Below are 25410 nucleotides of genomic sequence, written 5' to 3'. Positions count from 1 at the left end.
ACTCCTGAAAACACGAACTTACATGTTAGCCGACAGTTTAACATGTCCCTAGCTTATTTTATATATAAAATAGGATACTGTTGCCCTTTACCATTCTGTTTAATATTGTTCTCAATGGTCAAATCTGTTTGTAAGTATATAAGTCAACACATTCAGGTTCATATGAACATGTGCACAAGCATGCCCACCAGCGTACAGTGAGGGTGCCTGGTGCAACTCCTTTGGACAGGGAGCTTGCAGTCTGCTACTAGAGGTGGAGGAGGGCTGAAAGGAGGGAGTGGATGAATAGAGAGAGGAAATGGGTGAGAATGCAGTCATCATACTCAATGTCTATCAGATGAAACCAGGACCATGAAGTACCAACACTAAGTACTGGTTATAAACTATGTATTCCTGGGGAACTTCCTTCTACAGCTTTTCTTTCTTAAAAAAAAACCCACTTAATTTTATAGAAAAGGACAAGGAGTTTTTAAATCTGACAACATTTCGACAATATCCATCCTAAAAGATGTGCTTTCGAAAGAAGCTACGAAAAGGAAAATTAACCTCAACATATCATACGGTAAAACAGAAGAATAAGTCAGTCCTTCTGATTTCATATAGTTGTTGTTATACTAATAAGTTTTCTGATGAGTGATTTACCTCATTGTGCCTTGCCAACTTCTAGAGATAAATGAAGTCTCCGTCAAACATACTTTAAAGCTTATACACCCAAAGCTGGAGTACCAGTTGCTTTTGGCTAAGAAGGTGCAGTTAATTGATGCTTTAAAAGTAAGTACATGAGGGCTGGGGCTATAGCCTAGTGGCAAGAGTGCCTGCCTCGGATACATGAGGCCCTAGGTTCGATTCTCCAACACCACATATACAGAAAACGGCCAGAAGCGGCGCTGTGGCTCAAGTGGCAGAGTGCTAGCCTTGAGCCGGAAGAAGCCAGGGACAGTGCTCAGGCCCTGAGTCCAAGGCTCAGGACTGGCCAAAAAAAAAAAAAAAAGTAAGTACATGAGTTCTGAACTGGTGATAGTTATTTAAGTCATGAGACTGCTAATATTGTCATGTTTAATATTGTAATGAGTTAAATTTTGATGACTAAAGTGCTTTGTTGTTTACTTTGACATAAGGAACTGCAGGTTCATGAGGGAAACACAAACTTTCTGATCCCAGAATACCGATGTATTCTAGAAGAGGCAGATCACCTACAAGAAGAGTACAAAAAACAGCCTGCACACCTCGAAAGGCTCTATGGTTGGTGGACAGTTCTGTCTGGCTCTGTTTCTTTCCAGTTGTCTGTTTGTCAAGGATTGTGAAAGAAGCTGGGCAGACAGACAAGACAAAGATACAGCGGTCATGAACCACTGCAAAGCAACTTATTGTGCAGAATATTTCTAATTTCTAAGCTAATTTTAAATTTTAATTCTAAAAAAGATTAAAAATGGCCAGATGCTGGTGGCTCATACCTATAATCCTAGCTACTCAGGAGGCTGAGAAAAATCTGAGGATTACAGTTCAAAGCCAGCCCAGGCAAGAAAGTCCATGAAATTCTGATCTCCAGTTAACTACTTGAAAAAAAAAAAAAAACCCCAAAAAAAGCCTGAAGTGAAGCTGGGCTCAAGTGGTAGAACTCTAGACTTAAGTAAAAAAGAGCTCAGGGACAGCGTCCAGGCTCTGAGTTCAAGCCTCAGGACTGGCTCCAAAATAAATAAAGTGAAAGCTGGGTACCAGTGGCTCACCCTCTCATCCTTGCTTAGCTGGGAGGCTAGCCATGGCAGAAAGGCTTCACAACTCAGCTGCACACAGCAACGTGAGAGATTGTCACCCTTCCTCCATGGGAAGCTGAGATTGGGAGGATCAAGGCTTAGATTATTCCTTGGCATAAAAATCTGCAGGGCTCTTGTCTTCAAGAAGGTAGGCATCGCAGTGCACACCTGTCAACCCAGCTATCCCTAGGAAGCCACAGTTAGGGGCCTCGTAGTTAAGAACACATGTAGGTAGATTGAGACCCTAACAACAGCCCGCATAACAAGGCCTAGAGGTGTAGCTCAGTTGCAGAGTGCCCGAAGAGAAAGCAGCTTGAGGCTTTTCCTCCCAAACCCCAGTACTGCCAAAAAACAAAACAAAAACCAACCTAATATTTTTAAACAAAATTTAATAAAGGCTGTTTATATGCTGTGCCAGTTTTGCATTTGCAGTAAGAAGTTGGATGTTTCATAAATGATTCTGAAAAAAGGTAAAGAAAAAAAAAAGGGGGAGATAAGAAAGGCAGGGCCTGCCTCAGAAATGTAAATCCTGCTGTGGGTGACAGCAGCATAACAGCTCTGTAAACAGGCATCCTAGCTCCACTTCCAGCTTTCTGGAGATAAGAGTCTCTTGGACTTTTCTGCCTGGGCTGGCTTTGAACTTTGATCTTCAGATCTCAGCCTCCTGAGTAGCTAGGATTACAGGCGTGAACCACTCAGCCTTTTTTTTTTTTTCTGTTTTCTTTTGTATTTAACTTGTAGTTAAGGGTAAAGACTTCACCATTACATACCTAGTCAGTGGCAAAACCAGCAGTAGAACTTCTCACCTGTATGCGTGCTTTCTGCCCTCTGACAAGTTTTTACAGTCACCAGATGGTCATTTGCCATCGTTTCACATTGAACCTTACCTACCTACAGCATGTCTCCTACACCCGAACGTACTTTCTCACCAGCTGTACCAGTAGCATTGATTGGCTTAATGTTCACTATAGTTAAGAACAAGCTTTTAGTCTTATAATAATTTGGATGGTACTAATGTTCCATCCATTTCCAGTGATTCTAAAATCCAAGAAGCTTTGAAAACCAGATTTTTTTTAAAAAAATGTGTATCTGTGCTGGTACTGGGGCTTGAACCCAGGACCTTGAACTCTAGCATAGCTTTTGTGCTCAAGGACACAGTTCTGTGACTGAAGCCACACCTACACTTCTAGCTTTTTGCTGATTAGTTGGTGATACGAGTATCACGGATTTTTCTGCCTGAGCTGGCTTTGAACCTTGATTCTCAGATCACGGCCTCCTCAGTGGCTGGGATTACTGGCAGGCATGAGCCACCAGCAAAAGTTTTTTTTGTTTTTACCTGTCCTGGGGCTTGAACTCAAGGCCTGAGCACTGTCCCTGGTTTCTCTATGCTCAAGGCTAGCACTCTACCACTTGAGCCACAGCACCACTTCAGCCTTTTCTGTTTCTGTGGTGCTAAGGGAGTCGAACCTAGGGCTTCATGCATGCTAGGCAAGCATTCTACCACTAAGCCACATTCCAGCTTCAGCACAAGGTTTTAAAGCCCAAGGTTTCCCCCTCCCCCGCCCCCCACAAATCATTTGGCAGCAAAATCCCGCTTAATTCAATTAATGATGAACCTCACTTATAGTGACACATGGATCTTTTATATCTGATCTTTTATATCTCAGTGCAGATACTCATCCACATATTTTATTGTGAACTGCTAGTGTTTGTACTCAACTCCTCAATACAAATACATTGGTATATTGCTTTTATTCTTCCTAAACTATGAAAAGTTTTGGAATAGACCTTTTACATCAAGAGTTTTGAATAAAGGCTCAGCACCTTGAATCATTACCATTTTATATCTGGAATACACTTGTGTGTTCTTTGAGCCCCAGGACTTTTGGCTTTCAAGTCACAATAGTTCACAACAGCCAGCAATTGATTGTGTGAATGAATGGCTTATAACCCAGTTGTTATCTGAATTAAGGGCTTATATCCAATCATTAGTTAAATATTTATTATCTTGAAACTTGCCTTAAAATGCCTCACAAATACATGTTTCTAAAGTGTGGATGCTTTTAGGTTTGTGTATTTTAAGTAAATGAATTTCAGACTATTAGGAATCATTTATCAAGGACTTATTTGCACTAAATAGTATGTCATTAAAAGAATTAATGACAAGAACATTTTTTTCTTTATAGGTATGATCACTGATCTTTTCATAGATAAATTTAAGTTCAAAGGAACCAATGTGAAAAGCAAAGTACCTCTTCTGCTGGAGATTCTTGACAGTTACGATCAGAATGCGCTGATTGCTTTCTTTGACTCAGCATAAAAGATGTGGAAGGTAAGGTCCCCAATGTGATCTGTTCACCAGCAGCAGTAAGAGGCTTAGGATCTGTAGAGTTACAAGGTAACTTGTAAACTTGCAAAAGTGTTTGATGCAGATCCTAGTAGTGTATGCCTGTAATCTCAGCAGTTGGAAAAGCAAGGTCAGGATTGGGTCTAGCTTGAGTTAGCCAGCAAGTCTGAGGCCACCTTAAGCTACATATGAGACCCTAGAACAACAAATACAATTTTTAAAAGTTGAGATATAAGGACTTTAAGTAAGGTTCCCCCTCCCCCCCCTTTTTTTTTTGGAGCACTAGGGTTTGAACTAGGGCTTTAAAATGTTTTTGTGTTTACAGATTACTTTATTTGATCTTTACAACTATCCTATAAATTGGTCAAATTATATAAGAAAAGTGAGTCTCAGTGAAGTTAATGTGATTAAGAAGATATGCAGTGTTAATACTTTAGAAAGCAGGAACCAGAGACCAGTGTTAGTGTCCTGAATTCTTGTGTCAACAACCCCTGGGAATAACCATGCAATCTTCCCCATAGGAGTTGGAGTTTGTCTGCAGCTGGTTCCTGTCATGCATGGGACATTTCCTGACTCTGCTGAAGCTTGTGAACTGTTTGACCCAGCTTAGTGTTAGATTTTGTAGCCAAGAAAAGAACTTTTTCTGCTAGCACAGATTATGGAAGTGACCATGCTGGCTCCTGAGATTTTTCTTCTTCTGTGTCCACTGACCTCCTTGTCATTACATATGAAAGACAAGCTTCCGAGCTACACAAGTTGAGTTCATCACTTTCTTATTTATTCATTTTTCAGGGCAGTAAGGCTCTTAATGGCTTAAAGATAATGGAAAATATGCTATTCTTTCAAGAAAAGTACTCATTCATTTCAGAGAGCGATGATTCTTGATTATATGTTATATTTTTATATGTATGTTAATATTAATGCAATTGAATGTTAAATTAAAAATTTGTTAAAGGCACATGTAGTTGGCTTTTATTTTGATAAGGTTATATTTATTTGCAAAGGAGTTGCTGGAGATTGAGTCCAAAGCCTTTGTGTGTCACAAAACCACACACACAACCTTGTTTTCATTACATTAACCACTATTCTCTCCCAGATACAGAGTGTGTGTGTGTGGGGGGGGGGGGGGACCAAGGCTTGACCACAGGGCGCTCTCTCTTGGCTTTCTGACTCAAGGCTGGAGCTCTACTACTTGAACCAGAGCTCCATTTCCGGCTTTTGTGCTGTGTTTTGTTTCTTGCCAGTCCTGGGGCTTGAACTCAGGGCCTGAGCACTGTCCCTGGCTTCTTTTTGCTCAAGGCTAGCACTCTACCACTTGAGCCACAGCGCCACTTCTGGCCATTTTCTGTATATGTGATGCTGGGGAATTGAAGCCAGGGATTCATGCATGCGAGGTGAGCACTCTACCACTAGGCCACGTTCCCAGTCCCAGTTTGTTCTTTGTTTTGTTCTGTTCCATTCCGGCTTTTCTGGTTAGTTGGAGATGAGTCTCTTGGACATTCTTGCCCAGGCTGGCTTTGAACTGGGATCCCCCGATCTCCGCCACCTGAGTGGCTGGGCTGACAGGCTTGAGCCACGGCACCTGTCCTTCGCTGGGTACCTTGTTCGCTGCCACAACTACAGGAAAGAGCGGCTTCCTGACACGACCCTGGGCTTGGAACTCGGAGCCGCGCGCCCGGCGCTCCGCCGGACCGGGGCGCAGCTCGGGACCGCGAGCCGGGCCGGGCGCGGGGGACCAGGGCTCGGTGTGCTGAGCCCGGAGCTGACGCGTGAGGCTGGGGGGGGGGGGAGGGAGGTGCTGAGTCACGTGGTCCTGAGCGCCACTCGACGAGCGCACCGAGGAGGGAGCTGGGCGGCCCCGTGGCTGCGGCCCGAGGTCCTGCCGTCCGCGCGCGGGGACCGCGGTTCGGGGCCAGCTTGGGGCGGGAAGTCCTAGGCCGCGGCTCACGCGGCGGTACCCGCCGGCCTCGCACGGGCGCCCGGGGGCGGCGGGCTGGGGCGCTCGGAGCCGCCCGGCCAGGCCCGGTTCCCGGTTCCCCACCTCGGCGCCCCGAGGGCGGCGGGACCCAGACGGCCCCCGCCCCGGGCTCAGCCCAAAGGCCGCGAGAAGCGGGCGCCCGCGCCGCCCCGCCCCGCCCTCCCCGCCGCCGCGCGCGCGCCGCCGTCGTCGCCCCGGTGACGTCACGCGCCCGGGCCGCTGCCATTGGTCCATTTCAATAGTCGCGGGATACTTGAACTGCCCGGCCTGCCGCCGCCCCGGCGGGCTGCTGGCTGCCTCGCGGGCTCCCTACCTCTCCTCGCCCGCCGCGTCCGCCGCGTCCCCGATCCACGGCCTCCGCGGGCCCCTGCCGGGCGAGCGCACGGGGGGCAGGCTGGCCGGGCCTGCGGTGGCTCTGCGGGGCGGAGCGCACGGGGCCCCGCGCGGCTGAGGATCCCGCCCGGGAGCCGCGATGCTGGGCCGCTCGGCACCCCGAGCTGCGGCCCGCAGCGCAGCCTCGGCCCTGCGGACCCTGCCGCCGGCCCCTCCCCTGGAGGACCAGGAAAACCAGGAGAACGTCAGCCCCGGGAAGCCGGCGCCCGCCCCGCAACCGCGGGGCCAGGCCGCGCCTGCGGGGCTCCGAGCGGGTCCCCCCGCACGGGCGGCGGCGCCCAGGCCCAAGACGCGACGGGTGAGCGGGCGGGGGGGGGCCGCGCGGGGTGGCGGGGGGCGGCCGGGGCACTCGGGGCCGGACCCTGGGTCGCGCGGCCTTGGCCGGGAGGACCGGGCGGTGGACGCCTTTCCTTACCGCCCCGCCTGCCCGCGGTGCCCCCCCCCCCCCGCTTCCCTCGCCGGGCGCGGCCGAGGACCCCCGCTATTCCCCCTCCCCTACCCCGGCATCCGTCCGAGGGGCCGACTCTGCTCGCCCCCAGCCAAGGGCCCGGGAAGATGCTTTGCATTCGGTGAACTCCGCCATTTCGCGCGGTCGGCCCGGCTGCTCCGCCCTAGGAGGGCGAAGGGTGCGAATCCACCCCGGGCCCCGCTGGGCTGGTTAGCCGCGACGGCTTCGGGATCCCAGCTCTGCTAATAGAGTTTGCCCACAGGAATGTGCCCAGTGGGGACGGGCCTTCTTATCCTGGGCTACTGCCTGACTAACACATCGGAGTAAACGCAGGGGTCCAGACCATGGAGGGCTGGGGGAGGCATAACCCCCTTCGTAAGCTGAACCCAGGCATCTGCTTGTGTTTAGGCTGCACCCCTAAAGGACCTTCCGGTAAACGATGAGCCCGTCAGCAATCTGCCGCCTTGGAAGGAAATCAGCAAGCAGCCCTCCTTCACCATCCATGTGGACGAAGCCCCCGAGGAGCCTCAGAAGCAGCCGCCCCAGCCCAAAGCCACCGAGCGTGAGGATGTGCTGGCTTTCAATACGGCCATGGCTTTGTCTGACACACGAAAACCGTTGGTGCCTCTTGATTTTCCCATGGATGGTAGTTTTGGTATGTTTTAAAGATCTTCGTCAGTTCAGGGTTGTGGTTGTTTATTGATTTGATGGGATTAAGGTTTACTCTGACAATTTTAAGGAAGGGTGTGGTTTAACTCCACTCCTGGCTTACATTGACTTAACTGACCTACAGGAGGCCCAAATCCTAACCTGCCATTCATGGGAGACATTGTCAATCACATTAAGTTCGAATGCCTATTTAGGCTGATTCCATGGATGTCTATTTGGCTGGGAGAATAGATTTGCTGTACTTATAACAGGGTGTGTGTGTGTGTATGTGTGTGTGTGTTGGTTCTGGGGCTTGACCTCAGGGTTCTTGAACTCTCATTGGCTTTTTTACTTATAGTTGGCACCCTGCCCCTTGAGCCATGCCTTCTGCCCAGCTTCTTGATAGTTAATAGCCTTGAAACACTTGTTGCCCCGGCTGGCTTTAAAAAAGATTCTCAGATCTCAGCCTTCTAAGTTCTAGGATACACACTTGAGCTACCAGCACTTGGCTTTAGTAATATCACACTTCAGAGAGTCCTGTTTTAATATACAATCTTAAATATCATGAGCTTTTGTGTGTGTGTGCGTGTATGCGCCTGTCCTGGGGCTTGAAGACGGGACGTTTCCCTGAGCATATTTGTTCAAGACTGGATCTCTAGCACTTGAGCCACAGCTCCACTTGGGCTTTTTGCTGCTTAATTGGAGATAAGAGTCTCAGTAACTTTCCTGCCTTGGCTGGCTTTGAACTGTGATCCCAGACCTCAGCCTCCTGAGTAGCTAGGATGACAGGCGTGAGCCACCAGAGCCCGACTTTGATGCTCACTTCTTGTATCACACTTCAGACCTGTTTGAGGATAGTCTTGAATATTGTGATGGCTGATACCTTTCTGTAAAACCCCGCGTGGGGTCACACGGGAATATAACACTGTCTTGACTCACATAAATGATGGTGTGGCTGCTGTATGCACTTCTGCTCACACTTGGTGCTGTTTATTCACCAAAGGGTGAGTGAATCATTGGACAGCTGCTGCCTGTGTCCATTTTAATCGTATTGATTGGGGGGAAGCAGTGTGTGGGAAATTCCTTCGGACATAAAATTTGCAACAAAAATTTAACCTCAAAGGGTTCTTTAGGTAAAAAAAGGGGGGGGGATACTTTTTGCCTTAAAAAATAACTCAGCCAGACACCAGTGGCTCATGCCTATAATCCCTAGCTACTCAGGAGGCTGAGATCTGAGGATCAAGGTTCAAAGCCAGCCGAGGCAAGAAAGCCTGTGAGACTCATATCTCCAGCAAACTACTCGGAGGGAAAAAAGGCTAGAAGTGAAGCTACAGCTCAAGTGGTAGAGCGTTAGCCTTGATCATGAAAGCTCAGGAACAGAGCCCAGGCCCTGAGTTCAAGCCCCAGGAACAGCACAAAAAAAAGCTTGAATCCCTTGCGTGTTGTATTGATCTGTCCCAGTTGCCCAATTCAAGCCAGTTTCTTTAGGAAGAAGTTATTTGAAATCTTTGCTGGAGTCTGGATGTTTCCCAGCTCTGATTGGGGTCTGTCTGCCGGTGGGGCTTGTAATTCCTACGGCAAGCCTCCTTTTATCAGCCTGGATTTAAGTACTGCATCCGTGCTCCTATCTCCTGGGGAAGATGAATGATACTTTTGTGTAATACTGGGTCTTAGGGGTGGTGTATCAGTATTTTTTTTCGTTAAAATGATTCCAAAGTTATGTAGAGAGATAGGAGTTGCCATAGCCTATGTACTTTGATACTGTGTGTTGGTTTTAATTGAACAAAATACTTTAGTAGTAGTGGACTCCCACACGGGGCCACATAGACACTCCTGTGTTTGGATGGTTCAGAGTCCCCGCACGCCATGGACATGTCCATTGTGCTGGAAGATGAGAAGCCGCCGAGTGTGAATGAAGTGCCGGAGTACCATGCCGACATCCACGCATACCTGCGGGAGATGGAGGTGAGCAGCGCTCAGCGGGGGGCTGGAGTGGAGGGGGTGACACTGAAATGCTTCGTTACCGGGCAGCCACCTCGGTGCAGTGTTGGGACTATTTGAGGCAATTGTGTGAATGATAACAATCCTTTTTGCAATTTTCTTTTGGGGGATCTGTCTTTGAACTCAGAGCCTGGGCGCCGCACTCCCCCACTTGGGCCTCAGCTCCCCCTTGAGCTTTTTGGTGGTTCCCTGGTGGTAAGAACCTCGCGGGCTTTTCCTGCCTGTGCCGGGCTCAGACCGCAGCCCCTGGCCGTCAGCCCCACGGGTGGCTGGGGTCCGGGCGCAGGCAGTGTCACCGGCCCTGCCGACCGTGTCCCTCCCGCCAGGTCAAGTGCAAGCCCAAAGCGGGCTACATGAAGAAGCAGCCCGACATCACCAACAGCATGCGGGCCATCCTGGTGGACTGGCTGGTGGAGGTGGGGGAGGAGTACAAGCTGCAGAACGAGACGCTGCACCTGGCCGTCAACTACATCGACCGCTTCCTGTCCGCCATGTCCGTGCTCAGAGGGAAGCTCCAGCTCGTGGGCACGGCTGCCATGCTGCTCGCCTCGTAAGTCCAGGGTTCGATGTGAGGTGTCCCACGGGGCAGACACCACTTGAGGGGTGACACGGTGGTGTGGCGGCTGAGGAGGAGGAGGTGACTGTGGTGTGGTGTGGTGTGGCATGGAAGCGGCCGCGCTGGCACTGAGTTTCCGGGTACCGTGCTCTTCCGCAGAGGGCTGTTGGGTGAACAGTGTGTATCCTGCTTCTCTGCTGATGTGGGAGTGAGGCACAGATGGGGGGGGGGGGGAGGGGGGTGTGGAGCGCAGCATGTACAGCAGCGGTTCATGTGGGCCGCTCAGGCGGGGTCTGAGGAGCTGCAGTGGATGGGCAGTGGCTTTGTTCTGTGAGTGGAATTCAGGGGTGAGTTGGGAAGCTTGCTTCTCCTCAGGACTTACAATTTCAAACTCTTCTCATTTTAGAAAGTTTGAAGAAATATACCCCCCCGAGGTGGGAGAGTTTGTGTACATTACAGACGATACCTATTCCAAGAAACAGGTCCTGCGCATGGAGCACCTGGTCCTCAAGGTCCTTGCTTTCGACCTGGCTGCCCCGACGGTAAACCAGTTTCTCACACAGTACTTCCTGCACCTGCAGCCCGCGAACAGCAAGGTCGAAAGCCTGGCCATGGTGAGTGTCCTCGCGGGCAGGGAGTCCAGCTACGGCGTGGGGAAGCAAGAGCTGACCACTAACTAGCAAAGAACTCAGACACGGGGACTGAAGACACCACACATGTACGGAGCGGGTACTTCAGCTACCACCCCAAACAGTTGTACTCTAGACTAGCATTCATTGATGAGTAAGCGAGAGGTGATTGAAAAACACAAGCATGCGTGGCTTCATCCACCCAGGTCTAGAGCACTGGTTCGGGTTTCCATGATGCCAAGGGCAGCAAGGAAGCAAGGTGCTGAGACAGTGGACGCCCTTGGGGTGGCAGGCACAGCATTGAACTCTAACCGTTTTCCATTCCAGTTTTTGGGAGAATTGTGTCTGATAGATGCTGACCCGTACTTGAAGTACCTGCCATCAATGATCGCGGGGGCCGCCTTCCACTTAGCACTCTACACCCTCACGGGGCAGAGCTGGGTTCGTATCCAAGTTCTCACTTGCACGGCTGCTCTGACTGAACCAGGTGCAGGAGGCACAGTGCCAGGCATGGGCACTAGTGATGGCGGCCCGGGGAATGGCGGGGTCAGCTGAGGGGCACACAGACCACGCTGACTCTCACCCCGCTTCCCTGTACAGCCTGAGTCCCTGGTGAGGAAGACGGGCTACACCCTGGAGAGCCTGCGGCCGTGCCTCCTGGACCTGCACCAGACCTACCTCCGCGCGCCGCAGCACGCGCAGCAGTCCATCCGCGAGAAGTACCGCAGCGCCAAGTAAGGGGGCTGGGGGGGCCATGTCTGTGTCCCCACGAGGGGCGCCCCAAGCAGAGCGCCTGCCCCCACCCCCTGACTTGTGGTAGGAGGCACTTGTGTGAGGACCAAACACCCCAACGTTGCACATTTCCTTTGCACCCTCAGGTACCATGGAGTCTCTCTCCTCAACCCGCCAGAGACGCTGAGTCTGTAACTGAAGGACAGGAGGACCACCCACCCTGCCGGCCTCCCCGTGCCAATCATTCTGAGCGCGCGTGTGTGTGGTGTACAGTTTTCATCCTGGGTTTTTATTTCACAATCATTTCTGAACATAAGTTTTGGCCAAGGACAAATTATGGTATCTATCTTTTTTAATGGTTTTAATTTGTATATCTTTTTGTACATGGGTCTACCTTAGACAATTAGCTAATTTTAAGTGGTTTTAGTAAAATATTGATGCCAGCTGTCAATAGAAGAATAAATTGATTTGGAAGTAGTCAAGGTTACCATCACTCAGCTTAGGTTTATTGTAAACAGTAGGAAGAGCTCTGTGCTCTCTGGAAAGCTGACATTCTTTATTCTAAGCAACGGGGCTGATTTGCTGCCCTGCGCACAGTCTAAGCTCAACATGGGAAAGCACGCCTGGCCTCGGCCCTGGTCTAAGTCTCCTCGCTGTCTCTTCACTCTTTCCGCTCTTTGCATGTAGTGTGGCAGCTTATTAAATAACTTATTCAGATGAGAGGCTTTTGTGAGTTAGACCAGGTTCTCTAGAAATGTTCATCTGAAACCATGTTAAGAAAAAACTTGCTAGGTTTCCTAGAGGAGTTTTGAATACAAAATACCCAAGATTGTTAGCATGGGATAAATATCCTTTTAATAGTTATATATATATATATATATACATACATTAAATCATGTTAACTCTAATTAGCAGCTCTCTTCTTTTTCCTCTTCCTTACTGGAGTTTTACTTGGTGCTTTCTCTTGTTTTGCACTGACGGTCTGAGTTCTGTGAATAAAGTAAATTAACAGCTCACTAAGTGTCCTTGTTGAATTCTGGATCACAGGAAAGAAGCCTTTCTGGGTTTCCCAGCTGTGAGAATGAAACAGCAGTGGTGGGAAGTGTCCCACTGTACAGAATTAGCAACGGGGTGGACGTGTGCAGGGCAGGCTTCCAGAAGGGCCAGTGCGCACACACAACACATGGCACAGGTCCCTTACCTTGTTTTCTTTGGGTTCTTGTCTGGTTCTAAAATGATCTTTTCCTCCTCTTCACTATCGGAGAGGACGATAGGGGCATCTGGAAGTAAACAGCAGTGTTCACGTTTCTCTGAGGCCCTAAACTCCCATTTCCACACTAAGAATCAGGCTACCATCTGCTGGACACGCACGCTCGGAGCCAGTGTTCCGAGACAGCTCTCTTATAGACACTTCTTCAGTAAGTGTGTGTGCCACACCCAGGCTTGAACCTTTTGTGCTCAAGGCTAGCATTCCACCCTGAGCCACAGCTCCACTTCTAGCTTTGTGTGTATGTGTATATAAGTCGAGTCTCACAGGCTTCACTACCCTGGCTCAGCTCTCAGCTTCCTCAGTAGCTGGGCTGCAGGTATGAGGCACGGTTGTCCAGCTTGCTTACACGCTCAGCGCCCCTGGGAGTGTGGGCCACAGTCAGGGCGCAGAGGACGTTTACACAGCATCTTTCTGAAGTCAGGCCTCACTGGGTGCTCTGCCAAGTGAGCCACAGTGTGCTGCACTTGATGCTGTCTCAGGTAGGGGCTTGTGATTTTTGCTGGGGCCCGGCAGCGCATGCACACTGCACCTGACTGTGACTGCCCAGTCTCCTCCGCCTTGGGAGTGGATGGGCTTGGTGGCACCAGCCTGCTTTGCAGAAACAGTCTGGAAAGTCATTTTAAGTCAATATGCCAATGAATTATTTGAACAGCCTAGGAAGGAAGGCAGTCCACACCTTAGGACTTTGTACGTTTTGTTAAAAACACTGGAAAACCACTGGCACAGTTGGAAGGGCTGGGCACAGCAAGGCAAACCTGGAATCCCAGCAGGGAAGGGTTAGTGAGGCCAGTTAGAAAAGCCACTTGCCAAATCCTTCCAGAAATAATCTAATGTACACTTCAAAAAGTCGTGAAGCTCGGCACAGTGGCCCATGCCTGTAGCTAGCTACTCAGCAGGCTGAGCTCTGGGGGTCATGGTTCAAAGCCAGGCTGGGCAAGAAAGCCCATGAAACTACCAAAAAACACCAGAAGTGGAGCTGTGGCTCAAATGGTAGTGCTGGCCTTGAGCAAATCCCTCAGGGCCAGTGCCCAGGAATGGCACACACGCACGCACGCGCACACACACACACTGGTGAAGAAGAACCTTGTTCACACCCTTGCCAGTGCAAATACTTGAATGCTGCTCAATAATGCAGCGGAAAGATGCCATCTTTGTCTTTTTTTTTTGTCTTTGTGGTTTATTTCTGCCAGGGTTGAGCAGAGAAAATGTTAATCCATTTGTACTTTCATTGAGAAGTCCTTCGTGGTTGCCCATCTCCTGAACAACAACTATAAATAAAAATGTGAGCTGGGTGCCAGTGGCTCACACCTGTTACTCTACTTATTCAGGATAGCAGGCCAAAGCCAGCCCAGGCAGGGAAATCCGTGAGACATCTCCAAAAAATTATCAAAAAGCTACAAGTGGAGCTGGGGTTCCAATGGGAGAATGATAGCCTTGAACCAAAAAGCTCAAGTTTAAGCCCTGGGCCAGCACAAAGTGAAAATAACCCTAGGTAGAAGTTTATGGGAGACCTTCAGGAAAATATCTCCCTAAAAGTAGCTCACATTCACATGTGAAGCAAGTGTTACTGTCATTTGCACACCCGAGTACATAGTTACTTAACAAAAATCAGATTCTCTTAGAACTGGTGTTAACATATATAACACACACATGCACACACACACACACATACTTCCCCCCCCCCCCCCAGTGCCAGTCCTGGGCCTTGAACTTGGTGACTGGGTGCCATCCCTGGCTTTTGGGCTCAAGATTTGCACTCTACCACGTGAGTCACAGCTCCACTTCCAGCTTTTTTTGGTGGCTCATGGATTTTCCCGCCTGGGTTGCCTTCAAACCCAAATCCTCAGAGCTCAGCTTCCTAAGTAGCTAGGATTATAGACATGAGCCATTGGTGCCCGGCTGAAATTTAAATCATTAAATATTACCTTGCAAAACACGTGAGTAGCTAATCTATAGTCTCTGTATAAGTAGGTATTTACCTAGAAGATAGATGTCTTATAGTGCTTACTATTTTACCTAACTAACTACCTGTAACACCTCTTAGAGAAGGTGCTATGGATGATAGACATTAATGGTACAGATGGCAGAGGCCGGAAGCACCACCTACCTTGGCCTCCGATACCAGCCATGTCTCCTGCAGTGTCCATTTTTACGTCATCCAGAACGACAGCCTCGCCGCTGCCAGCACCGTCCTCATCATCGTCCTCGGAGTCCTCAGGAGCACCCCAGGAGTTTTCTATTCCCTCTCCAATCTGGGCCGTGCCAGGGGTCCATAGCACAGGGTTAGAAACACTGAGCAGGTTAAGAAAACCGAACAGCAAAAGCCACGATAGATACAGCCATGACGGAATAATGAAGAAGGATAAAATCTTAACAGGCACGATTATGGACAGCATCATGGTGAGAAAACAATCAGGCTTCTGACATTTTAGTAAGAAACTTAGCAAATTTCAAGAGTACTGTAATAGTGTCAAATGTGAACAGTACTAGAAGTACAAATTTCAATATTAAATGTAGATATTAAAATATGAATCTTAAATATTTAACATAAAAACATTAAAATACACTTAAATATATGTTTAAATATTAAAGTACGTATTTTCAAAGGAAAGTAAAATGTTATATAAGTGGGTCTTATTCTGGTGGCCGCTGGGACAGTGCGCCAACGCTGAACTCCATCCCAGCCCCTGAACTAGTTCTCGCAGAAATGTCTGGGTTTTAGAGCTAAGTGAAGCTCAAGAAGCTGCACGTTAAACCATCAACTTAGTGCGGCACCACTGTAGTTTATCTCCAGGAAACCAATGTCAGTTCATGCGGGAAGGGGAGGGAGGGAAGAAGGGAAGAGGGGGTGGGAAGAGAGAGAGAGAGAGAGAGAGAGAGAGAGAGAGAGAGAGAGAGAGAGAGAGAGAGAGAGTAAAGATACCCAGTAAAGATACACTTGTGGAGGCGGCTCGGCCTCAGCAATGATGTCCTCGGCCTTCTCTTCCACTGCAGAGGTATCGACGGGGGCCTGTTCCATTTTGAAAGCTGTGATCCTTTCATTTGCTATAGATTCTGCAAAGCCAAACTTTCCACCTTCTTTCCTGGTGGATTTTGGGCAGGGGCGGACCAGGGAGATGATGACAGGTGATAGAAAAGGCAGAAAAGAAAAAGCTATTACTATTGTATCCTTTCACTGGTGAAAAACTAAGTTAATCCATTTGACTACCTTAATCCTAATGCTTACTGCAGCTGTGGTGATAAACAGTCAAAGGCTGCTCTATTATTTACTTAAGTATATGCTACACATTGCTAGCCCCCTTTTTTTCCTTTTGACAATATTAAAGTGTGTACCTGCCAGACTTCTGCTCTTCCACTTGAGGCACACCCTAAGTACTTTGTACTTTATTTTTCAAATACTTTCACTTTCTGTCCCGGCCAGCCTTACCCCACAATCCTATTTATAGGGTCCTCCTGTAGCTGGGATGCCAGGCACACCCCACAGTAGCCAGCCTTTTCCTCACTGGTGGAGCTGAGTCTCACAGTTCCTAGGCTAGCCTGGAACTTTCATCTTCCCAACCTCAGCATCCTGAGTGGCTAGGATTGCGGGTGTGGGCCACTGGACTAGGCTGACAGTGTAGTCTGCAATCCTCAAGTCAGCTGTTCCAGCTAAACAGTCTCCCATCACATAAAAAAATCCGAGTAAAATTTGCGGGGTTCAATTAATTTACCTTTTCTACTTTCTTAGGACTGCGATTGAACTCAGAGACTACTGCTGGGTCAGCTCTACCATTTCCCCGGCCCTTTATTTTTATTTTTTGAGATATAGTCTTGTGAACAGATCAGGTAGGCCTTGGACTCAGGATCGCCTTCACCACCCAAACAGCTGGAATTACAGGCCAGTGCCATTCACTTGCTCCCTACCTTCAAAAAAATATACTCCTATATGCAACAGAGATTAAAAAACAAGTAACTACCAACTGAAATACAGTTGCCCTTGAAAGTCCTCTACAAAGACTACTTAGGGCAGGGAGTGTGGCTTAGTGGTACAGTGCTTGCCTAGCATGCATGAAGCCCTGGGTTCAATTCTCTGGTGCCACATAAACAAAAATAAATAAATAAACACTTTTCTTAAAAAAATAAATAAAGACTACTTATTTCTGAGGAGTCTAACTTACCTGACTTTGCGGTCATTCTCCAAAGCTTTCTGTATGAGCTCTGTAATTTCTGCTACCTTCACACCAGCTATTTTGCTGCATCTCAAAACCTGTTTAAAAGTGAACTCTGTTAGAGATAAACCAAATGGCTTTCTCTATACAAACCTAAAACACCAATTCATTTTTTCTACCTTTGTAATCTAAGCTTTTTGTTTCCAAATATGAAACAATATACTTTAAATACAAATTAAGTCAAGATCCAAGAGTCACTTTACCACTTTTTTTTTTTCCAGTCTTGGGCTTGAACTCAGGGCCTGAGCACTGTCCCTGGCTTTTTGCTCAAGGCTAGCACTCTACCTCTTGAGTCACAGCACCACTTCTAGCTTTTTCTATATATGTGGTGCTGAGGAATCGAGCCCAGGGCTTCATGTATATGAGGCAAGCACTCTTGCCACTAAGCCACATTCCCAGCCCATCATTTTAACCACTTTTAAAGGAGTATTGGAGTATTACATTAAAAGAACAGTGTGACAGTTACTCTGGGTGAGGCCACAGACATACAGGTATGCTCTGAAAAACATGTTTCCATCTGCTTTCTTCTCGGTAAGTGACCCACAGAAATGAATCCAGTGGCTCACACCTGTAATCCTAACTACTCAGGAGGCTGAGAGCTATCTGAGGATCCCAGTTGAAAGCCAGCCTGGAAAGAAAAGTCACCCTGAGACTCTTATCTCCAAGTAACCACTCAAAAACTGGAGGTGGCACTGTGGCTCAAGTAGCAGAGCACTATCCTTGAGCACAAAGGCTCAGGGACAGAACCTAGGCCTTGAGTTCAAACCCCACAACTCACCAAAAAAGAAAGAAAGAAATCTAGATAGTGGTTGTGACTGTACTTATGAAACTCATGAAACTGAAGCTAGCATTTATTCAATACTTAATGCAACTTACATACAATTATGCATCTTTACAACCTCCTACTAACAAGAGCAGTCATAGCATTCTTTTACAAATTAACTGAGGCTCAAAAATAAAAAATCATCTGCCCAAAGGCAGTAAACACAATGTCCAGATCAAACCTGAACTAAAGCAGCTACTGTTCATACTATTTGCAATGCATTGTGTTTAAGAACCACTTCTTGTTGCCCAAATCCTAACAGTAAAACCATCTTTCTCCCCTACTTTCCCACCTGGGTTGGCTATGATTCTCCGATCTTAGCCTCTTGAGTAGCTAGGGTTACAGACTGTAAACACTGGCGCTGTTTACATTTCTAAAGGGAGGGCATAGCCGGTCCTTTACTGGAAGAAAGGCAAGCCAGGAGGCCAGATGTGTGGGCAGCAATGGAGGAGGGAGGGTTCCTCCTGCACCAGTCAACACGAGGGAAACCAGGTCCCAGCACACCCTAGAGCCCATCATGGCATCTCCTGGTTGGCTTTTGGTAGTTATGCAGCGACACGGGTCAAAGCACTAACTTGGTCCTTAAGCAGCATTATCCCACCACTGGATTGGATGGTGCAGATCTCGCGGTGCTTGTTCATGGCAATCACCAGCAAGCCACCCATCACACGCTCCTCTCGTTCACTGGGATCCACCAGCAAGTACGTTCTGAAACAAATGTTGATAATCCTGAGCAAACCCGAGGCCGCGAGCTTGCCATTCTTAAGGCAATGGGTTTTAAAACAGCATCAATGAAGTCAACACTGAAGATCAAGGCCTGTGGATCTGAATCCCAGGAAGACTCTGGAAAGTTTTCATAAACACAATGAATGCTGAAGCAGGCATCTCTAGCTATTATGGTAAAATAACGGCAGTTCAGACTGTTTATTTAATGAAATAGTCATCTTTAGTACCTCTTTGGTTAAATGACTTCCACAAAAATTTAGGTACTATTAATCTGGTTAATTTTACACTTTCCCCTACGTGATGTATCTAGTCTTCTAGATTCTGCTAATGGCACATTAATGCCTATTTCTACACTGCGCAACACATCAGGTGATACCCATGTCTGCTGAGACCATATGTGAATCAGCCCAAGCTGAGTGTGCACACAGAGAACTCTCATGAATCATAATTTAAGATATTACACAGTAAATGAAAACATATACACATATGAGATCTAACAAAATATATAAAACTTTTTAAACTCTTTACTGTTTTAATATGAATACCAGAAAACATAAACCTACTTATACGGCAGCTTGCATTTTATTTCTATCGGATACTGCTATGATTCATTTCCCTGTAATGAAATTCTCCACTATGATTAAAACCTGAAATCTTTGTTCTCACGCATGAAACGGTTGAAGGATCTTAGGTTAAGTGTCCCCTTGCTTCTTAAGGCCTAAGGCTCAAGCTTCTGGGTGAAAACGCTGGCATGTGGGCCTCCGAGACCCCAGGGTTTGTTAGAGGACGTGGCAGGGCACCGTGGAGGAACAGCTGGCAGCTTGGAGACACACCTGTGTCCCCATCTATGCAGTGTTCTCCACAACCTGCTCCTACAACTGCTCCTCAGCACTCTCCAAATCCAGTCTCCACCGACACACCCGCCTCTTACCCTCCTGGCACAAACTCAAGCCCAGCACCTGAATTCTCTTACAATCAGCACATCTCCAGAAAAAGAAGGACGCTACAATGTCACAGTGAATTCATAAACTTGTACGTACACCATAAGACGAAAATGTTGGGATGTATAATCAAGTAAGAGCTTTATCACCACTAGATTTTCTTTTGGTCAGTAGTGGGACTTGAACTCAGGGCCTCGGCGCTGTCCCTGAGCTCTTCAGCTTGAGGCTAGTGCTCTACCACATAAGCCACAGCCTCACTTCTGGTTTTCTGGTTAATTGGAGATGAGAGTCTCACGGACTTTCCTGCCCCGGGATGGCTTTGGCATCCTCAGATCTCAGCCTCCTGAGTAGCTAAGATTACAGGCGGGAGCCACTGGTGCGACTATCACCACTGTTACAGAAGCTCTGCCAACCATTGCTCTCACAAGGGAACTGCAAGGCGCTGTTAGAGGAAAGGAGGTTCTAGTCACATTTCGGTCATTTCAGCCAGGATGAGGGGAGACTGACCCCTGCTGGAAGAAGGCGAAGCTGACACAGATGGGCATGTGGTGGATGCTCAGGGGCACTGGGTCGCGTTCCTCAGGGGTGTACTGTTGCAAAAGAAAAGGTGCACGGATTAGTCACCAAGTTAGGAACCAAACACAAACCCAAAGAGGGTTCCTTCCATCCTCAGTTCCTGAATCACATCTTTCCCCAACTACCTGTTTGTTTGACTTTGCCGCTTTTCCCTCAAACTGTGTGCATCTCTCCAGAATACATGTGCAAAACCTTTGAGGTGTACTCTGTACCCCCAATGCGACCAGGCCGTCATAAGCAGAAGCCTATTTTCAGTGACCAAAAAGGCATGCAACCATCACCACATCCTTATTATTTATTTTTGTGCTGGCACCGGGGTTGGGTTTGAACTCAGAACCTGGACACTGTCCCTTGGTTTTGTCACTCAAGGCTGCTGCTCTACCATTGAGACACAGTTCTACTTCCACCTTTGATGATTTAACTGGAGATAAGAGCCTCATGGACTTTTCCTGCTTGAGCTGCTTTGAACTGTGATCCTCAGATCTCAGCCTCCTAAATAGCCAGACCTGAGCCACTGGCGCCCAGCTACATCTGGATTTTATAACATTTCCAGAACTCCCCAAATTCCCAAGCCACTTGCAGTCAACTCTCACTTCCTTTGGCTCCAGGAAGCCATTTATCTACCCTCCATAGATCTGCCTCTTCTGCACATTCTATACCAGTTGAGTGATGTCATTATTCCGTATCAGTTTGTTTTCAACCTAATGTTTCCTCCACTTCCTAGCACATACAAGGAACACCTGAGCATATCTATCATGTGAATACATTCTTCTTTATCCACTCACCAGCTGACATCAGATGCTTCCAACTTGCAGCTTCTCATGTTAATGCTACAAGCCTTTCATACATACCTGGATACATGCTCTAGTTCCTCCTTAGGTCCCTGGGCACAGAATTCCTGCAATTTATTTTCTTAGTCCTAAACCACTGTAACTTATTTTAATATTATAAGGTAAAATGTGTTGAAAGATGTGTGTGCCGTGTTATTTACTTCTTCGATTGTTATTTTTCTAAATATAGAATGTTTAAGCTTAGCTTTTTAAGAAACTATCAAACTTTTCCAGCAAGACTGTACGATTTTCCTTGTTGGTGGTGGTGGTCATCATGGCCTGGGCATTGTCCCTGAGCTCTTCTGCTCAAGGCTAGTGCTCTTCCACTTTGGGCCACAGGGCCACTTCCAGTTTTCCAGTGGTTAAATGGAAATAAGACTCAGACTTTCATACTTGAGCTGGCTTTGAACCACGATCCTTAGATCTCAGCCTCCTGAGTACAGGCGTGAGCCACCGGTGCCTGGCTAAAACTACTATTTTTATGTTCCTACCAGCAATAACACATTATATTTCGATTCTTTTCTGAAGTCTTCTAATCACACCACTTTTTTATTTGCTTCCCATACCAATTTCGTCTTCTACAGCCCCAAAAGCATTTGGTACATGACAGAATAGATGTGTATGCTTACTGTCAGCTGCCTGTTGCCTTCTGTCTATATTTCTAATTTTCTTTGGTCCTTGAATAGTATCATATGCAAACAGCCCTTGCCAGACTGTGATCAGAAACAGTATCTCTTCTGCATCTAAATCTATTCACTTTCACTATTCTAGCACACAATTTACATACAAAACTGACCTGCTCAGCAAAAAGAAACAGACCCTAGACTAACGCTTTTCAGTGTGCTTTACGGATGTGCAGCACAGGTGCCATCTGGGAGCTCTAGGTGAGACATGGCAAGTCTTGCTCCCCTCTGCCTCCCTGTGGAAGTGGACCTGGCAATCCACTCTAATACCCCCGCTGCTGTCTCTAATGGTCTTCCACCAACTACTTCACAAAAGGAACAAAAAAAAATCACGAAGAGACCCAGAAATCCACAGAACCTCCATCCTTTCCAAACACCGCATGGCTGTTCCAGGGTAAGAATCGCACTGTGCTGGGAATCATGACTTTTCACAAGTGACCCTCAAATGGAAGGCACTCATTTCACCTGACACTCAGTTTAAAGAGAAAGTCATTGCTCTATTCTAGGAAGTCATGCTGGGATATGTTCTTTACATTTCTGTGAAGGCAATTTAAGAGATTTCTAGGGTCACGGTGACACGGTGTAGTTTTCATGTCATGAAACCATGCCAGAACCGGCATGGCCAACAAGACTTCAGAGACAGCTAGTTGCCTGCAGGTCTGTGCGGCCCGCTCACACGTGGAAGGAGCCAGGCACGGGGCACAGGCGCTTACCAGGGTGACTTCATCTCCTTGCACAGAGACATCAGGCCTTCGGAAGTGACACAAGGCCACGATTGCAGCAATGCTGGCAGCATCGATAATATTCCCATCATGATTTAGTAAGTGTAGGTCCACACGTATTTGCCAGACCTGAAAACAAATCCAACATAAAAAAGAATCCTAACTGATCAAAGCAACTGGATATTTATCAAGAAAAGTTACAATGTAAACAAGTACTTTTCTGATTTCTGAGAAAACAGGCAGCCTTCTAATTTATTGCTAAAAATGAAAATAAAATAATTAATCCAAGGAAATTATCTAAAATGCAATCAGTTCACCTTTGTATTTGAGTCATTTGATCATGGTAAAATACCTTATACTTAAATAAGTGGAACTGTTCCAACCTTTTTTACTAACTCCAAACCTAATAGTTTTTTTTTATTCTGGCTGACAACATATCAAACTCTTAGGTTTCACAAGATAAGAAGGTGGAAAGTGAAACAAAATTTCTCTGGAGAAAAAAAAAAAAAAAGCTTTAAAAGTACCCTCATCAAGAACACAATTCTGCACTGGTGACTTAGGCCAGTAATCCTAGCTGTTCCGGAGGCTGAGATCTAAGGGATCTTGGTCAGTGAGTTTCTTATCTTCATTAAACCAAAAAGTAAAAGTATGTGTGTGTGTGGGGGGGGGAGTAGGCTAAGTAGGAGAGTCCCAGCCTTGGGTGATTAAAAGCAAAGGGACAGACAGCATCTCTAGGCCCTGAGTTCAAGCCCCATAATGCAAGCACGTGTGCATGGGAGCATGTGTGTGCATGGGCATGTACACACACACACAGTTTAAGAATTCTAGGTAGATTCCTCACCTTTTCACCAGCAACAACACACAGTGATTCAGTGTCTATACACTTGGAATTCCTCAGACATCTTTCCAAGAGTCGATTCAACTTCACCAACAAATCTGACTGCCTATGAAACAGGGATGGACAAAGGTCATGAATTTAAAAGTAAAACAACAGTTCACTGCTGTTTTCCTATGGCTAAAGCCACTGAAGAAAGATCGAAATACCTGCCAGGTTCAAACGCTGGAGCAGCCATTTGAGAGAGTTCAAGGTTAAAATAGAGAATACCTTCTGTCGGCCTGTTGAGTTTTGGAGAAACAAGTTCACAGGAAACCTGGCCAAGAACTCTGCAACGGTAAAGGAACAATTCATTCAAATAATATTTCCTTTCCAACTAAACGTCTAACAAAACACAATTAAGTTTCAATCTCATTCTGAGTTTAATATACTCAATCTAATGACTGAAAAGTCATTTTTAAAAAGAAGTAAGGTGGGCACTGGCAGCTCATGCCTATAACTCCTGCTATTCAGAAGGCTGGAATCTGAGGACTGGAGCTTGAAGTCAGCCAGGGCAGGAAAGTCCGTTACTCTTATCTCCAAATAAACAACAAAAAGCTGCAAGTGGAGCTGTGGCTCAAGTGGTGGAACATCAGCCTTGAGTGAAGAAGCTCAGGGACAGCACCCAGGAACTGACCCATGCCTCATTGTGACTCAAAAACAAGGAAAGGGAGAAAAGGGAGAGTCTGTTAACGAGGAAATGGCTGGAATCTCTACACTCCTCACGTTGTGTAGAGGTGAACGGCAGGTGACACACACGGCGCCATCGGTCTCAGTTGTCTGTGACCTAAGGATGTCACAAGGAACTGCAATGCTATTCAATGGGCCCGTGATTAAACGGTGTGCTGCATCCGCGGAACCCTGCTTGTTCCTGAGAGCCGCACAAAGCCCGGTCCAGGCTTCCGATCAGCGGCGTCCACAGCCGGGTCAGAGGGACTGCTCACTCCTCCCCCCCCCGCGCGCCCCCGGTAGACAGCTCCCCCACCCCCGTACCTGGTCTTCCCGAGCTCCACCACGCAGCACCCGAAGTCGGCCCCGAACGAGATCCTCAGGCGCCGGTAGTCGTAGGTGTGCCGGCCGTCCAGCCTCTGCAAGCACAGCGCCGCCCGCGCCCCCTCACGCGGCCGCTCCGGCGGGGGCGGGGCGGGGGGGAGACGGGCGTGGATGGAACCGAGCCCCGCCGCCCGCCCCGCGCCCACCGCCCGCCCCGCCGCCCGCCCTCGCGCCCACCTTCTTCTCCTGGATGGCGCGCAGCAGGAAGCGGCGCTCGCAGTTGGACAGGGGCGTCTCCTTCATCGTGGGGTCCCCGGGCCAGACAACGAACCGCCGAGGACTCCACGCGCGTCCCGCTCACTCCGCCGCACCGGAGGTGACGTCACCAAGGCGCGACGGCAGCGGAGCCAGGACGCGAGGGCGGGGCCTGGGTGGGCGGGGCAATGGGCGAGGGGCGGGATGGGGACGGGGCCAGGACGCGGGGACCAGGCTGGGATGGACGCCCGTGCGCGGGGAGGGGGGGGGGGGGGGCGGATGTGGGGGCGTGCCCTGGGCGGGGTCAGGGCGAGGGGCGTCGGCCTGGATGGGCGGGGCCGTGTGCCGGGGGCGTGTCGTGGGTAGGATCCGGGCGGGAGAAGTGCCTGGGTGGACAGGGCCTGCGCAGGGTGGGAGGGGAGGGTGGGGGGGGACGGGACGGGAAGCAGTTGGGGGCTTGTCGTGGGCGGGGCCAGGACGCGGGGCGCTGGCCTGGGTGGGCGGGGCCATGCGCCAGGGGCTGGCCTGGGGCGTGTTGTGGGTGGGGCCTGGGTGGGCGGGGCCTGTGCCGGGGCAAGCCTGGGGGCGTGTCGTAGACGGTGGGGGGGGGCTGGGTGGACAGGGCCTGCACAGTGGCGGGCCTGGGGGGGGGGGGGGCATGTCGTGAGTGGGCGGGGCCTGTGCCGGGGCGGGCCTCGGGGTGTGCCCTGGGCAGGGCCTGTGTGGGCAAGGCCTGCGCCGGGGCAGGCCTGGGGGCGTGTCATAGACGGATAAACTGGGTGGGCGGGGCCTGCGCAGGGCGGGCCTGGGGCGTGTCGTGGGCGGGGCCGGGGGCGGGGCCGTGTCCCGGCTCTGGGTCTCCGGTGCGCCTGCCTTGAGCAGGTGGCGGGTGGGGTGCGTGGGGGAACGCGCCCCGCAGGTGGGGACGGTGGCAGGAGCCGTGGGTCCTCTCTTCTCGCCGGGCGCCTCCCGGTCCGACTTCTTTCCCTAGCTCAGTCGTGTCCTGCATCTCAGCGGGATTTG

At 48.9% G+C, this 25410-nt stretch overlaps 3 protein-coding genes across 6 annotated transcripts in view; 2 read left to right on the top strand and 1 right to left on the bottom strand.

Moving 5' to 3' along the window:
- Bbs7 (Bardet-Biedl syndrome 7) overlaps positions 1-5059 on the top strand; it is a 31129-nt gene extending 26070 nt beyond the window's left edge. For 2 of the 3 annotated variants that reach the window (XM_048333567.1, XM_048333566.1), the window contains 5 exons: positions 453-562; positions 668-771; positions 1119-1242; positions 3941-4086; positions 4623-5059. In XM_048333567.1, the coding sequence (XP_048189524.1) occupies positions 453-562; positions 668-771; positions 1119-1242; positions 3941-4074 (472 nt within the window). In that variant the 3' untranslated portion in view covers positions 4075-4086; positions 4623-5059. Of the gene's footprint in view, positions 1-452; positions 563-667; positions 780-999; positions 1243-3940; positions 4087-4622 lie in introns of those variants that run through there. The other variant, XM_048333568.1, reaches the window with a different exon arrangement.
- Positions 5060-6331: 1272 nt separating this feature from the next.
- Positions 6332-12499, top strand: Ccna2 (cyclin A2). Its single transcript, XM_048333444.1, has 8 exons — positions 6332-6770; positions 7329-7575; positions 9421-9533; positions 9896-10119; positions 10532-10739; positions 11082-11195; positions 11355-11488; positions 11633-12499. Exons 1-8 carry the CDS (start codon positions 6552-6554, stop codon positions 11679-11681), a joined length of 1308 nt encoding a protein of 435 aa, XP_048189401.1. The 5' UTR covers positions 6332-6551; the 3' UTR covers positions 11682-12499.
- Exosc9 (exosome component 9) lies at positions 12326-24488 on the bottom strand. Of its 2 annotated transcripts, none has more exons than XM_048333443.1 (12): positions 24370-24488; positions 24133-24227; positions 23310-23429; positions 23107-23209; positions 22257-22394; positions 19962-20044; positions 18363-18495; positions 16914-17002; positions 15693-15839; positions 14879-15048; positions 12688-12766; positions 12326-12475 (listed from the first exon to the last, which is right to left on the bottom strand). In XM_048333443.1, exons 1-12 carry the CDS (start codon positions 24433-24435, stop codon positions 12391-12393), a joined length of 1308 nt encoding a protein of 435 aa, XP_048189400.1. In that variant the 5' UTR covers positions 24436-24488; the 3' UTR covers positions 12326-12390. The 2 variants fall into 2 exon arrangements, with proteins under 2 accessions (XP_048189400.1, XP_048189399.1); XM_048333442.1 differs by having other exon boundaries at positions 14864-15048; positions 24370-24487.
- Positions 24489-25410: the final 922 nt, after the last annotated feature.

Source organism: Perognathus longimembris, chromosome 24 (genome assembly GCF_023159225.1).
Source record: "Perognathus longimembris pacificus isolate PPM17 chromosome 24, ASM2315922v1, whole genome shotgun sequence".
NCBI lineage: Eukaryota > Metazoa > Chordata > Mammalia > Rodentia > Heteromyidae > Perognathus > Perognathus longimembris.
Note: the sequence above shows the minus strand (reverse complement) of the source record. Positions and strands in the feature narration are given on the sequence as shown.